Source organism: Gallus gallus, chromosome 9, assembly GCF_016699485.2.
Source record: "Gallus gallus isolate bGalGal1 chromosome 9, bGalGal1.mat.broiler.GRCg7b, whole genome shotgun sequence".
Lineage (NCBI taxonomy): Eukaryota > Metazoa > Chordata > Aves > Galliformes > Phasianidae > Gallus > Gallus gallus.
In genome coordinates, this window is record NC_052540.1 from 5,277,359 (window position 1) to 5,292,984 (window position 15,626).

The window sequence follows — 15,626 nt, forward strand, 5'->3', positions numbered from 1 at the left end:
CATACCATGACTTGACATGAACAAGGACTTTGGTTCGGTAAAGAAAAAGCCCCTTAGAATACTGCAGAATTAGATTGAATTGAGAGAAAATACTGTGAAAACTAGCTATGGAGTATAGGAGAAATCCAGCTATGAAGGCAATGGCATCCACATTCGAGACCCATTAAGCTGTTTTTTTTGTTGTTGTTGTTTTTTCCTGTTTGTTTGTTTGGCCTAATTTAGTTCATCTTCAGCAATGTGAAGTCACAGTGCTGCAAATGTCCGAAGTTCTGCTGGACCACTGTTTGAATTCCAAGGGCCATCTGAAGCTGAGTCAGAATGTGACACACGCCAGAGCAGACACAGGTTCCTGAACACTGAAACACTGACTTGCAGGTATTGTGTAGTTTACACTACAGATGAGAAAACAATTGTAGAAATTACCCTAAATTGTATTCCTTCAGCCAGTTTAAGAGAGCATCTTTGTTGAAGGCAGCAGCAGCGGCAACATTGCTACTATTTAACTGAATGTCAGCAATGGTTTCTGAACTGGAAACAGCCTCAATAAGGCCAGAATGATCTCCAGTTGCTAAACAGCCGTATGGCAATATCCTGAAACAAAACAAAGATTAACGTTAAAGCCAAAAATAAAAAGAACGCTTCTTTACTATGTGAATGTTTTCAGAGGGCTGAATATTCATTTAACTTGAACATTGCACTCTTGGAAGTTAATATACAGATTTGGTTTGTAAATTTAAAATAACAGCAATTCTTTTAAAACATTCACTTTTCCTACCGCATGTACGTATACAGAAGAAATGAACCACAACGTGCATTTTGCCATCATACTAGAGAATACTGTTACCTGTAATTTTATAGGAGAAACTATAGAGGGAGCCCTTTATTTGCATTTGTTAATTTCCTGGTTAAATGGCCAATAACAGATTTACACTTGAGTTTATTCTATACTGTAGGTTATTTGTGTAAATAGAAACAATGGACTTATCCTTTTTCCCTATTTTTCCTATTTCAACTTAAAATGCTCGAAAGCCCCTTTTCAAGTATACAAATGAAATCATATTTTCCATCTCCCATTAGTTTTAAGCCTAGAGAAATAATGGAAAACAGGAACACATCTTTCAATTCACCTGATACATAAAAATACACACTGTCGAGTAGAAGTATCCACAGCATCACTGCATTAAAGTAAGGCGTAGATAAACATTTGAATCAAGGGGAGATATGTCTACATAGGTAAGTGCACTTTTCCAAAGCATTTCTTTTATCTTAGAGTGAAGCCATCACAACTGCTTTCTTCAAAGGCACTGCATCACAAGTAGAGGCGTCTACTCTCATTTCAGCCATCTCAGATCACAAATGCTCTCTCAATTCTGGTCATGGATCCTTGTATTAAAAAACAGATACTCATGCAAATCTAATCGCAGTGCACAATTAGTGAGTAGTGCTCACTAACTTACACAGCTGTATAAAACTGTGCAGGACATAAGATTTGAGTGGGTGTACAGACAGAAAGAGAAAGCTTTGCTGGTGGATGTATCATCATTTGCATTTACAAACAAAACAGATATTAATCCTGATTTCTACAAAGCAGAACTGTACCTCTTGTGTGAGACAGACACAGAAAAGAGACTAAAGCCGCAGAAGAAAAATAAATAAAAACCCAGGCAAAATTAATTGGAGCTTCTTGGCATTGAGCTATTAGATGGAACAGTTTCTCTACTACAGCGATAACGCACTGTTGAAGGGTGTAAGTGCTGAGAACCATTCAGTTGGGTACTCTTTTTCACTGGCAACAAAGCAAACAGAAGATGAGATTGAGCAGGGTAGTTAGAGAACATCCAACTTCAAACCAAAAAAAGAAATGCAGATTTGGAACCTTCATTCCATTACTATTCTAATGGATTAAATTAAAAATCCCAACTCTAGGCCAAAGGGCTCTCACAATGAACAGAAGCATATCTGTAATTACTGAAAGCCAGCATGCATGACACAAGGAAGCACTGCCCATCCTTATCATGACATGACAAACGTAAGCCAAGTATTGCCAGGTTAAAGTGCACGCTGGCCCTCTTCCATGGTATTTCAACCCACCCTCCTTGCAGCTAAACTGGGCACACGTCCAACAACTTCCCCTTCAAAAGCAAGCAATGATGAAAGCCTTCAGCCCCTTGAGGACTCTGCTTACAACTGGAGGAAAAAACATCCTTGTCAGAGAGACACTTTGACAGGAGTCAAGTTAGGGACAAATCTGCTCAGCCTTTTCCATCTCATCCCACTCTTTATGACTTCAACATCTGTCAGCAGGATATGCGCCACGTGAAGACCACTGACAGATCAATGCAGCATTTCTGGGCAGGATAGATATTTTTCCTCTTTCTTCGCTTCATTTTCTCAAACATCAACATAAAGGAAGGGGGAAAACTGTTAATACTGTTCCTTATTTCAAAAATCTAATTATTCCTAAATAAAACCCCAAATTCTGGTACTTTATGAACACATTTGCTGTACCTTGAGGTCCAATTTCAAAACAATGATAAGCTTTAAACTTGTCAAAAATAATTTTTCAGTGGTTTTACAAACTCTGGTTTCATTCAAACAAAGCCACTTAACATGAGATTTCACACAAGTTTTTTGCAACTCCCTGTACCAGTCCAGAAAGTAACCACATACTAAATACTTCTGTGACAATTTACCACAGTAAAGATGAATCAACAAAGATCAAAGTCCTCAAATTTAGGATTTTCTGCTGTTCTGTGGCTTTGCTAATTTCTCCCCTAGCACAATGGCAATGCTGCAGGACAGGTAAAGCAACAGGAATACCTTTCACTGAAACTCGCTCTCATTAGAGCTGCAACACTGCAGATCCCAGAGCACGCTTGGGAAGACACGTTATGTTTGTCTGCTGTGACACATATTTGTAATATTTAAACATTCCTCATAGAAATAATTTCTGTCATCTACTATGGTTATGTCCACATGTGTGACTTCAGACTCAGAATTTTTTGAAGCAAAATTAACCACTGTCGTTATAACTTCTGTTCTGGGCAAGCTACTTCCAACTCAGTGTTCTGGTAATAATTTGTTACAGAAGTGAATAGGTAGGGCTTTCGTTTGCTTGTTTAAAGTAGACAGATTAGTTAAAGAATATGCTTTTTTGTTCTCTAATTACTGTCTGCACTGGACTGACTGATGTCTAAGGAGAACTGAGCTCTGAGTCAGACTTCTCCAAATAACAGAGTAGCATTCATCTTTGCTGCTGGTCTTTGCTGTCTAATGGTTGGCTGTACTAGCAGAAGCAGTTTGCACCTGAAGTTTTATTCAGTTGGGCACTCTACAATGCACCAAGTGACAGCCCAGGATGAAGGAACTAATGGAGAACACTGTTGCATCCTGCTGCACACGCACGCTTCCTTTTCTGATACAAACCCTGGTCTGGTTCCAACGTTCAGTCAGAATGCACACACAGGAACCTAAACAACAGAACATACCATGTGTGCAAGAGGCCAGTTTATCCAGGAGACAAAATAGCTGACGGTGAAAAACAAACAGAAAAAAAACCCCAAAAAGCTCCTGTTCATCTTTGCAGATCTCAAAACCCACACACAACGCCCCTCAGCAGAGCAGAGAAATCTCATGGCAGTACTGTGCTTGCTTCACACTTCTAGTAAAAGACACAGGCAGAGCCAAGGTTTCATTTTATATTACTAATGAGTAACTGATTAGGGACTGCAATGCATGTATCCGGAAAGTGATGCTGCCCCCAGCACCTCAGCAGCAGCATACTGTTGGCCATTTGATCCACGCTTCACAGAAGCCACACATTCTGATGTGGCAAGATATTCTTGATTGGGAGTTACTTCCCCAGGAAGATAAGCAAGCAGCGTTTGTGCATTTATGCTGGAGAAGCAAGTTGGAAGCCTGGCTTTCACCTGAATTATCAAACATTCTGGAAAATGTTGAAAGTGAGAAATCGATTATGCATCTACAAAAGGAAAAAGGGAAGCTACAGCTTGAGGGAAACTTAAACCTCAAAGGATGATAAAGAGCAAGAAAAAAAGACTGCATTTATCAGCACTGATGTATGAACTGTATTTTTCAGAAAATCAGAAGTATATGGCACTGCTTTTTCTCCTGTTACAGATGGCTCCTAACCCAAGCAGGGAGAGGCAAGCCAATAAGCAAGTCCTGACTCACTAACAGGGCAACAAAACCTCTCACTGCTGCTACTGATTCATGGAGTTTGGAGCTGCCTCTTCTCAGGAGCCATGCAGACTGCAAACAAAGATTAGAGATCACAGAGTCATCCTCTTAACTACATCCTCATCCTCTTGGGGTTTAGAGAGCTGTTTCAGCCATTCCTTTGCCTGTTAAGGTCACTTCAGAGCCCTTCCTTGGCAAACGCCGGGTTAATACCTCTTTGATAGACACAGAACTGTAACTCTGCCTCAACCCCAGAATTTGATTTCATAATCAGAACTAAAAAAAGGATGAATGGAAGGAAGATGCTCTCAGTTATGTAAATAAATGGAAGAGGCCAATTATAGAACTTTAGTTCCTGCTGGAATTTCCCTTTTCTACATTTTTTTTCCTAAGAGTTTTCAGATACATCTTTGGACATCAGAGCCACATTTTGGTTTTCCTTTTTTGAGGTTAAAAAAAAATGCATTAGTCAAGAATGACTCCTAATGATGATTCCTGTTTGCCAGGCACAGTGTGTGGCCCTGCCTGGAACCTCAAACGAAGCTTCTGGGAAGGCAGCAAGTGAAGTATGCCTCATATGGGATTCCACAGCTGCCAGAGGTTGTCCTTGCCCCAAATGCTGTCTCCTCACAGCATATTTGTGACATCGATTATTTAAAGTTTCAGTGTTCAATGTAACTCACACTCAGCAATCTCATAGCAAACACACGCTTCCAGAAACAATTTATTATTCACTTTCCCATTTTATCCCATACTTCACTCCAAGGAATCCTTCCATAAGTAGCATATTTTCCTGACTGATAAAAAGTTGATAATTTTACTTATTTGTACGGGCAGATGTTATGCGCCTTACGAAACTCACACTTGTGCTCAAACCACAACATTTGAAAAGCTGAGCGTAAGGAATCCAAATGAAGTCTTTCAAATAACATTTAAGTACTTTTCCTCTTTGGAATCCTCTAGTATTCTTATAAAGAAGTCATGCTTATCCTACCAATTGTATGAAGGTAAGAACATTGCAGGAGACTTTAAGATAGAAAGATAATTCTGTTCTGAATTTTTTTTGACACCTAAATAACATTGTTTTCTTGCTAAAACACAAAGTGAAACTCCAGAATGCACCTTAAAGGTATCCACAATGCTTGCAAGCAGAAATAGGAGCTTGAGCACAAAATGTTGCTTATTCTCCACTGATTTTTACCTTAGTTGGGTTAGAACTACATTACTGAAATGGCATCAAAATGTGCAATTTGAAGCAGAAATACTGAGGAAGCTGCAAAGTACTCTTCCTAGGAGTTCTAATTCCCACAGATCACTAAGTGAATCCCCACTTTTACTTATGCTCCCAAATCAGTGACAGTTAATAGACTTGCTTGTTACATGAGAAAACAGAGACCAACAGAACAAACATTAAAAGCAACCAACCAAGCAATAAAAAGACACAGAACCTGGTTGCTGGTCCCTTAAGTGAAGAACAGTTTTCTCACCTCATACAGTGCTTTTTGTCTGCATGAAAACAGTAAATTTATAATCAGCATGGCAATTTAGATACACCGTGAGAGATGCAGTGTACCAGGTCAAATATCCTGCTTGATACTAAGTAAAAATGCTGTGCATTCTTGCATTTCTTTTCATGGAGAAATTACTTTGTAATGTGGGCCATCTAGGGAATGAACTGCAGAGAAGCCATCTCGGTAGGTAAGGTGAGTGCCTCCTATAGCCTGTTCACCTTGGCTATAACAACTGAAAAACTGAAACCTTTGGCAGTAATATAGGCATTTAGAAAGAAAATGGTAGGGAAAGCAAATAAACAGGAAAGCTTTACTGGTAAGAGTGGACTCCCCATCCATATAAACCAGCCCACAAGAGTTCCTTACCGGAGATCCAGGCCAGCTTCTTTCCAAAGTACGTCCATCAAACGTAAAATCTGGAGTGTCAACATGTCCTGTCGGAGATCTGTAACAGAAGGTTGGAACTGTGACCTCAGTTTCTCAGTGTGTTGGAAACAAACTACCTAACATTCATAAGGCTTACAGAAAAAGCTATCTCAAAATCCTCATCAATAATAAATCTTAAAGAGGGATTGATCGGGATTCTATCATTGTGATTGGCAAAATCTATTATTGGAAAACTAGTCAGAAGAAGATGCTTAATTTGTTTATTTGATGCTACAGTAAACCTAGTTAAATCCTGGTAAATACAGAGCAGCACAGCTTCAGTGCAAGTGTGAGAATAATGAAGAAAGACAAATTCCGAGTGCTCAGCACCGCTTACCATCACCATTTTTAAAGATGATCCCTACAAGATCTCCTCCAAACATCTTGTTGTTGTATACTATCCATAGAGGTTTCATTTTAGAATCCATGTACTTACACTTCTCAACACTAGAAGAAAATATAACAAATGTTATAGTCCACTAAAAATAATTCAGCTGAACAGAACTGAACATTGTTTGAAAGAATAGAAAATGTAGACTTCCAGTTAGGAGGTGCTTAAATGCTACCTCAGCTTTCACTCCACTGCTATGCTATGAGTGCTTACCAAGTTATGGATGTATCTGTTACACACTGTCTACGCTGGACACCATGATTGGCATACACACATCTAAATTAAGACTTACATTTGCACAGAAAACATACAGTCTTCTCTGTTTCTTCCTAATTTCTAGACTTCCCATTTAAGTGCTGCCAAATATTTTAATCACACTTTTGTGCTTATTGTCATAAGCAGAAGTCAGGAACATAGTCTAATTCACGTTTAGGTTTATATTTTAAAATGTTTAGCTATGCAACACATTGACTAAGAGAGTATTAAGTTACATGGTGGACCACAAAACATTTTCAAGCTTAACTGCTATTTGACCTCAGGAAGATTGCCAACAGACCTTCTCTCACTATAGAAAGTGTTCCCTGTGACAGCATTTCTGCTAACAACACAAAGGAAGTTCAAGCAATAGGCGTTCCTACTTTGGCATTTCCAATCCAAATCTACAGTGAAACACTATTCACTCGTTCTTTACTTACTGCAGTTCTGAAAGTATAACAGAAGGATTCAGAGGAGACTGGAGGTCAGAGAGTGCTTCTCTGTAAGCATTTTGTTTCAAACATGTGTGCATTGCATCTTTTCCTTTTGCTTTGCTTTGTTTCATGGCATTCAGCTTAATTAGGCTGTTTAAAGTCTTCATTTTATTAAGAGCTTCCACCTGAAAGAAATAGTTTATCTTCCAGTTACTGCTTTGACTTCGCACATCATACAATATGTAAAATCTCACTTGACAGCAAAAAAAATAATAGTTAACTGAAGTATTAGGTAATTTTACAACATCTCTTACAATGGAAATAATAATCAGTAAAAATAAAGAACCGGAGAACAGCTTTTTCTAAATTACTCATGGCCCAGAAGCACCATTTTCATACATAACAAATACACTGATGGGATGAAATCTCAAATTTCAAGTCCCTTTTTAAAGCGGGACGTAACATTTCCAGCAAAATGAACAGGACATTTTCATGTATGACAGATACATTTACTCAGAGTCCTTCCAAAAATTCAGTTTTCATCAGCAGTCCAACAAAGCACAGCATGGATGCTTCAGTCCACGTTGAAGTCAACAGCAACTGAGTGCTTCATACTTCCACAAACACTGCTCGAATTGATGGGTGCAGATACTTCACTGCACATGTGCAGGTAGGGGCATACGATTCCAAATGCCCACCTGACTACAGACGATTTCCACATACAAAAGTACACCTGCTTAAAACTCTTAAGCCTGCCCTGTAAAAGTTTGCTGATTAAAACCCTGAAAAATATAGGCTTAATTTAAATACTCTAATCAATTAGGATGTTTTAAATCCTAAGGTATCACCTAAGCAATATATTTTTATTTTTACAATGTATAAAAGGAAGGGTTAAGCCCTTTATTTTTTCCCCCTTCCCTCTGTTTAAAGTTTTCTACAGGTACAATTTGTAAGAAAACAGTTAACAATGTGAATGTACATAACGTTAACAGAGAGAAGCCCTTTGCTAACAAATCCAGACTGCACATACAAAGAGGATAACTTCTATGCTGCACCGACACCTAAGCAGTTAGCTGAATATTAAACAGTATATCCATCACCTGTATTTACAGTAGCCGTAGTTAACATGCTCAGCAATATGTATATTCTCTAAGCAAACAGTACCAATTTAAATAACTGTAAAAGCTGATTTCTATACAAGGAAGCTTCAGTGCAATTCACAAGGTGCTGAGTCAAGACTTACCACTTTTACAGACAGACTGAACCCTGTCAGGCAGGATGCTGTGGAAACTGTATGCAGTTTGATTATAAAACTGAGGCAATGGAGACCTGCCAGGTCAGCCATCTGTCAAAACCAAAAGCGCTCTGCCTTTCCACTATTCTTGGAGCTGTACAAACATCAGTGACAAGGGAACAAAATGGAACCTGTGTTGTACAAACAGGAACTTTTTGAAGTATTTCTACTTTGAATTTCTTCCGTGTTTGCACAGTTGGGAATTTTTTTGCCCCTTCTTTGATTGTACTGACATTTGTTTCCTGTGAAATGCACAAGAACTCTACTGACCTTAGGTCTATTGCTGCAAGCATTTCATCACCTAACCTTTTTATGATTTTGACAATACTAACAAGCACTCATGTAAGACATGGTCTTTTCTGCGTTCTGTGAATGCCAGTAATAACGTGCACAACAGTACATTCCTGTTTGCTTCGTCACTTTCTGTACATTTTCAATATTGACAGTATCAAAACATGCACCGAACATTTATCAAGTTGCTTTTTCTGTCCTTATTTTCCCTGATACAGCAAATACAGTAATTCCAGGAGAGCTATAATTTTCAAAGATTTCACAGTAACAATCCAAATTTACTTGCTAAAACTGCATTGGAGCCTTCATAACATGAGGCATGAGTCTCCTTAATAGTCTGCCAATATACTTACCAAGTGTATTTAAAAGCAAATATCTTTTCGTTGTTGTTGTTAAAGAAAAAACATAACAAATCCATATTAACACTAAATGATTTAGTTTGTTTCAACATCTTTCTTTCCAGGGAGAACTACAATGTATATTCTACAGCTTCAGCGTTTTTTGCACCACTTTTTAACACAAGCAGAAGCTGTAGGAGGTTGTCCTGGACTCATCCGTATAAAGTTTAGATAGAAACATAACAGCTTCTACTGGGCAAGCTGCTCTGACATGGGGAAAAGATGTCACAAGTTTTAAGTGTACATAAACTCTTCTGCTAATGATCTAGGCAGCCTACTGCTCCATCTACAATGTATGCATACTGCTGAAACCATCTTGCCCTTCCCAGAACACTACGAAGCAGCCCCTGAAGATCCCACAGCATTCGCTGCTTTCTGTACCAGGGAGAGCAGCTCCTTCATTACACCCATCTAAATGCATTTCTCCCTCTCACTCATGTTTCCTTCTCTCCATCTCCTCATACCCCCCATCCTCTTTCCTAAACAGATGGATTTGTCAAGATAACCTATATGCCCAAAGGAAAATGGAATAAGAATTTGAGTTGCAAGCTAGCACGTCAAGATTTAAAGGAGGAGGGGACTGTATACCTGTTTAGCAAGCACCTTCATGTGAGCAACACTTCCTCGGCAGTAAGCTTCAAGTATCAAACCAAACTGTACTGAAACAGCAGGTATGTGAACCTCTGACCTACAAGGGAACGTCACAGCAGAAAGGTTTCTCATTTATCAAAACAGACCGCACGATTTTACAGATTAACATTTAAAGCTATTGAAATTGAGGAAAAGAATAAAAACAAAACACTTCATGGCCATTTAGATAAAAGCTACATTTTGTAAGAAATACACACATGCTGAACACTCAAAAGGAATAGCTGGTTTCAACATACCACTTGTTTCTAGGTCTAGGACTGTTCTAGATGCAAAAATGTTAAGAGGTAGCAATGGGATATTTGTTTTCAGGATCCACGTATATTAAAGAAAGCAGTACTAATAGATGATATTGAGAGTTAGGGCTGATGTTCAAGTGTGTGTTTTCAAATCTTTGTAAGGAAAAAACAAGATTTCTCTGAGGAGAAACACTTTGAAAGAAACCACTGAACTTTACTGCAGTGCCGATTATCCTCCAAAACATTTGCAAGTAGAGCTTGCTCTTTTTATTTAGAAATATTAGAATAAGTTGGATTCTGAAAACAGAATCACCATGTAAGTCAATTCTGCAGGGTACTTGCAATTCAAGGAACTGATCATCACATACAGCAACAGCACACAGAACTGCTGTCCTGTTATTTTCTGATTTTTTTTTTTAATACCACAGTTGTGAGGTATAAATATTGCGGTTTTACTACAACGACAATCCAAACAAGCACTGAAGTCATACACAAACCTAACTTAGCAGTCACCTAGAGAGGAATTTTCTTCGAACGGTAGATCACAAAGCACAGTAATAAAATGTTAATTATAGGCTGACTTTGAGCTATAAATGCCACAGGTGCAAAATAAATAAATACATAATAAGATCTTGATCTACATGCCAGAAGTCCCATCTGGTTCAACAGCTTCAGAAAAATATAAGGGAAACACTCCTACCTCAGATGCCAGAACAACATCTGTCCTATTCTTCTATTAGCAAGTGCTCTCTCTAGTAGAAATCTGGACAGAGCACAGTCAAGAAAAGGTTCGTATTTCAGGACTTGCACAAGTTGAAGAAGATACTGAGAAAGCTCTTCATCACTACAATGGGGTACATAAAATCAGTTAGTAACAGAATAACCAGGTTAATTACATTCCAGAAATTCAGATGTATATGATTAACCCAATTAGGACAGATTTCATTTCTACAGTTTCAATGAGTTCATCCCAACTTTTCAATCATTTAGAGAAGAATATGAATACATACACCACTTACTGCAATAGCCAGATTTGATCATTTAATCAGTATGTTATAATTCTAAAGGATTCTTAAAGCTATCAGACCTGTAAGTAAAACCTGGTATTTCATCATGATCTGTTACATGATCAACACCGCAGCCTCAGTGCCAGGTTAACCATCCAGGAGTTTAATTGTTTCAGAAGTTTTCAGACTGAACATTCACTCCTTTTTCACCTTCTTCTGACTAAGAAACTGTACCTTTGGAAGTACTGTAAGCTACCAGTTACCGAACCGCAACAGGCACGGGCAAAAAAGGCCCTTGAGGCATACCTAAGAATATGTGCAAACCTGTTTCAAAGTTACCCAGCTTAAACAGAGAAGGAAAGCAATATTCATTCTACTGAATGTAATTTAATTAACCTGTCTTAAGAAGTTACTACCCGTAAGCTAAAAAGTGCTAATTTACTAAAATATATCTTACAAAACAATCAATTTAGCCAAAACGGTTTTTTTTTCATTGATTTTGCTCTAAAAAACCATACCAACATGATTCTCCTCATTGTCTTAAAAAAAAAAAAAACCCACAAAAAAATCATTAAAACCCTTCATCTTGCCCAAAGTACTCATACTTCAGGAAGGCAAATATAAGCACTTAGGAATCGTCCATAGGAACACTTCTTTTAAAAGCCCATGTTGCTCATTAACTGATATAGTAGTTTTAAGTACTTAATATTCTGACATAATAAAAATAATTCCCATAATTTTTTATAAAATCCTGTACCTACTCTTCCCATCACAAAAAAGCCCTCAAACACTTGACAGTTATGTTAATCCACAACAAGACCTGAACTTTCCCAGACTTTTTACATTCAAATATCTCCCCACTTCATAAATGGCCTGCAGAATTCAAATCCTCTGCCTAGGATGAAAGGGAAAGAGCAGTAATTCTTCTGTGCATTACCTGAGGACTTCAGAGATGCGAATATTTTTCTGTTCTCTCCCTCTTACACTGAAAACCTTCACAGAATCATAGGAACCTCTGCAGATCACCTAGTCCAACTCCCTGCTAAAGCAGGTTCCCTTGGTTGGGTTACAGAGGAAAGCATCCAGGTGGGTTTTGAGTATCTCCAGGGAAGGAGACTCCACAACCTCTCAGTGCAGCTCGTTTCAGTGTTCTGCCATCAAAGTAAACTTCTTTCCCGTGTTCAGGTGGACTTTCCTGCACTCCAGCTCAATCCCATTGCCCCTCGTCTGCCACTGGGCACCACTGAAAAGAGTGTGGCCCCATCCACTTGACTCCTGCCCATTTACAAGCATTGATAAGATCCCCTCTCAGTCTCCTCCAGCCAGAAGAGTTCCACATCTCTCAGCTTTTCCTCCAGGTCCTAAACAACTGTGTGGCCCTCCGCTGAATTCTCTAGGTCTCTGTCTTTTTTGAATTATAGGGCCCCCAACTGGACACGGTGCTGCAGATGTGGCCTCACCAGGGCAGAGTAAACGGGGAAGATTACCACCCTCACCCTGCTGGCCGTACTCTCTGTAATACACCCCAGGTTGCCAATGGCCTTCTTGGCCACAAGGACACACTGCTGGCTCACGGCAAACCTGTTGTCCACCAGGACACCCAGATCCTCCTCTGCAGAACTCCTTTCCAGCAGGTCAGCCCCTAACCTGTACTGATATATGTGGTTATTCCTCCCCACGTGTAGGAATTTGCACCTTCTGTTGTTGACTCTCATAAGGTCCCTCTCCTCCCAGCCCTCCAGCCTGTCCAACTCTCACTGAATGGCACCACTGCCTTCTCCTGTGTCAGCCACTCCTTTCAGCTTCCTATCACCAGGAAACTTGCTGAGGGGGCACTCAATCCTTCCATCCAAGTTGATGATGTTAAACAAGATTGTACCCAGTGCTGACGCATGGGAACACCATTCAGTAACTTGGTCAAAACACTCAGTCATGCTGTGTTATATTTATTTTTCCCTACTTTTCTTATTTCAGCTATTAGGAATCACAGCTTCTACCAGCTGTCTTCGGCAGGCTTTTTAAAGTTGAAAATTGATACCTAACTGAACACAATTTTGTTTCAGAGCCAGAACTAAGAATTCTAGAAATAATTCCAGATGTAACAATTCAATATTATTTGGATAGCAGCTAAACTGCTTGTTTACATTTGAAAGAAGTCAAAATATTTCTTTCAAATACATAGCCTTGACCATTAAAAAATGAATCATTAAACTATTCACCACAGAGACATTAGAATTCAAGGACAGGAAATACAGTAGTCCCACAAATGATAACGTTAAATAAATCTTGCCCTAGGTTACACTGAAGAGTAAAATGTATGCGATAAAGGAAGAACTTAGCTAGCAAAGGCTACTGGGAAAATCAATCAAATCAGGAATTCTCTTTTGCAGGCCATTATATACAGTAAAACATTTCTATTAAGTGATACAGCAAATACCTGACAAAAAGCATGAAGTAGCAGGATGGACATTTTTGCAGTATTTGACTACTGTGATACTTCATCTCTTCATCATTAAGACGTTCTCACAATAATTCGTTCACCCTTTGTCCAAGAAAGGAGTGAACACACAACTTTTTGGAACAGAAGTACACCAGTTTTCTTTACACCAGTTTTCTTTAGCAGGATGGAAAACAATGATCTTAGAATATAAGACATGAGAATAAGGAGATTTCATTTGGCTGCCAATTTGCTTATCGAGAAAGATTGCTTTATTTGGTCATTATGTACAGCAGGCTATCCACTGAAATCTTTCCTCTTGAAGCTTTTTTTCCTAGAGACAACCAAAGCACAGTACTCCTCTGCACACACACCTCGAGAAATCCTTGCATGCTGAACAAATAACAAAACAAACTCACCTCATTTGCTTTAAACAACCCACTGCATATTCTCTCACATACTGGTCTGGGTAATTGAAATCCAACAATTCTAAAGCTTCTCTAGGCAGCAGCTTGGGCCATATCTGAAGGAGAGCTTGAAGCTGTTTTAAAAAGAAGACTATGAGGTTACAGTTAAAGTAACTACTTAAGAAAACAACTTGGTATTACAGCCCATTAAAGCATTTGTTAAAGCATTTAAAGGTCTCATGAAATGAACCATTTTTATTGCATTTCAATGAAGATATCCACGAAAGATATATTTTTAATAATACTTACACAACGATATGACTGAAACAGTACACTATTAGATAAACTAAACAGGCTTAGATGTGTAAATGCAATATCAAGTATATGTATTAAAAATAAAGATGTTTTTAAATATAAACATTATCTTCCCACAAAAACATATGCTCAAAAGCTGTTCAGTCCTTAGCTCAGAAGGGTCAGCACCACCAGTCTTTACATCAAGAAACAATACAGCCATCAACACTTACTTATAAACACTTGTACTGAATATCTAAACTAAATACTATCACTGAACAAATACTTAATACCATAAAACATTAGAAATGCAAACAGCAGTTATGTCTGCCCGACACAAAACAAGAAACTTCAGAACAAACGTATCAGAATTTCAAGACAACCTACTTTAAATCGGGTGCAGCTTTTTAACTTTTACTTTATGCTCCAGGTGTCAGACTCTCACTGCAATGCTTACATTAGCAGCACTTCTGATACTAAGGCACACATTCTGTTGCAGTACAACAGTTACTGCAACACACAGTGAGTACTACATGATTTCATTAAGAGGCAAAGTAGGAGTCCTGCTAGTTTGGAATTCTTACATTTCCATGAAATTGCTGCACCTCAGCTGAGGTGATGTCAGTTGGAATACTTACATGTCTAAATACTACAGAAACATTCAGCATGCTTAGGGATAACATCTCACTTTACAGACAGACTGTTCTTGCTGCCAACAGCTTTCGGATATAAACCACAATACCATCTATGCATAAGCAAATAAACACTGCACTCCTTTTCCAAAATAACACAATAACAACCAGATTATTATGTATTTTCAACCACTAGCTTAAATAAAATGCCTTATACATTCTTTTTTATATACTCAAATTTAAGGGATTTTTTGAGTTGTCAAAAGTATCCATACTCCAGACAACTTTTCCAATATTTAGGCTGTATTCTAAAGCCCTCAGCACGTGATCAGAATGCCTTTTTTCTTCACATGTTTCAATGACTAAACAATAAATGCTTCCATTTCTACAATTCATATTTCCAGACAACTTTTAAAAGTGAACAATTAATTCAGAAGCACATAATGGAATGAATAAAGAACAAGAGAGAGACTGGATGTTAAAGAAAACAAGGGAGTGACGGCTGCTTTGCTCACTTTGTTACTGCAGTGCTCATGGCACAGACAAATTAAGTTTGTATTCCTCCCTGCCAAGAACACATCCAGGACACACACATCTAAGTGGTGGGCAGGAACAACACTTTGCTTTCTGCCTTAGAGTACTGTCAGTATTGAGTCCAGATGGATTTTTTCTAGTTTCTCCCAACCTGCTGTGCACACCATCAGACAAAACACCTCCCATACAAACACAGGGATGTGTTATGCTACTATTAAGCCATCCCGT

General features: G+C 38.5%; 1 protein-coding gene across 14 annotated transcripts in view; it reads right to left on the reverse strand.

Moving 5' to 3' along the window:
* PIK3CB (phosphatidylinositol-4,5-bisphosphate 3-kinase catalytic subunit beta) overlaps positions 1-15,626 on the reverse strand; it is a 111,564-nt gene that overhangs the window by 4,357 nt on the left and 91,581 nt on the right. For all 14 annotated transcript variants that reach the window (XM_046898396.1, XM_046898397.1, XM_015276913.4 and 11 more), the window contains 7 exon segments: positions 13,951-14,072; positions 10,788-10,931; positions 9,789-9,888; positions 7,224-7,402; positions 6,475-6,584; positions 6,078-6,156; positions 424-591 (listed from right to left, as the gene is read on the reverse strand). In XM_046898396.1, coding sequence (XP_046754352.1) covers positions 424-591; positions 6,078-6,156; positions 6,475-6,584; positions 7,224-7,402; positions 9,789-9,888; positions 10,788-10,931; positions 13,951-14,072 — 902 coding nt within the window.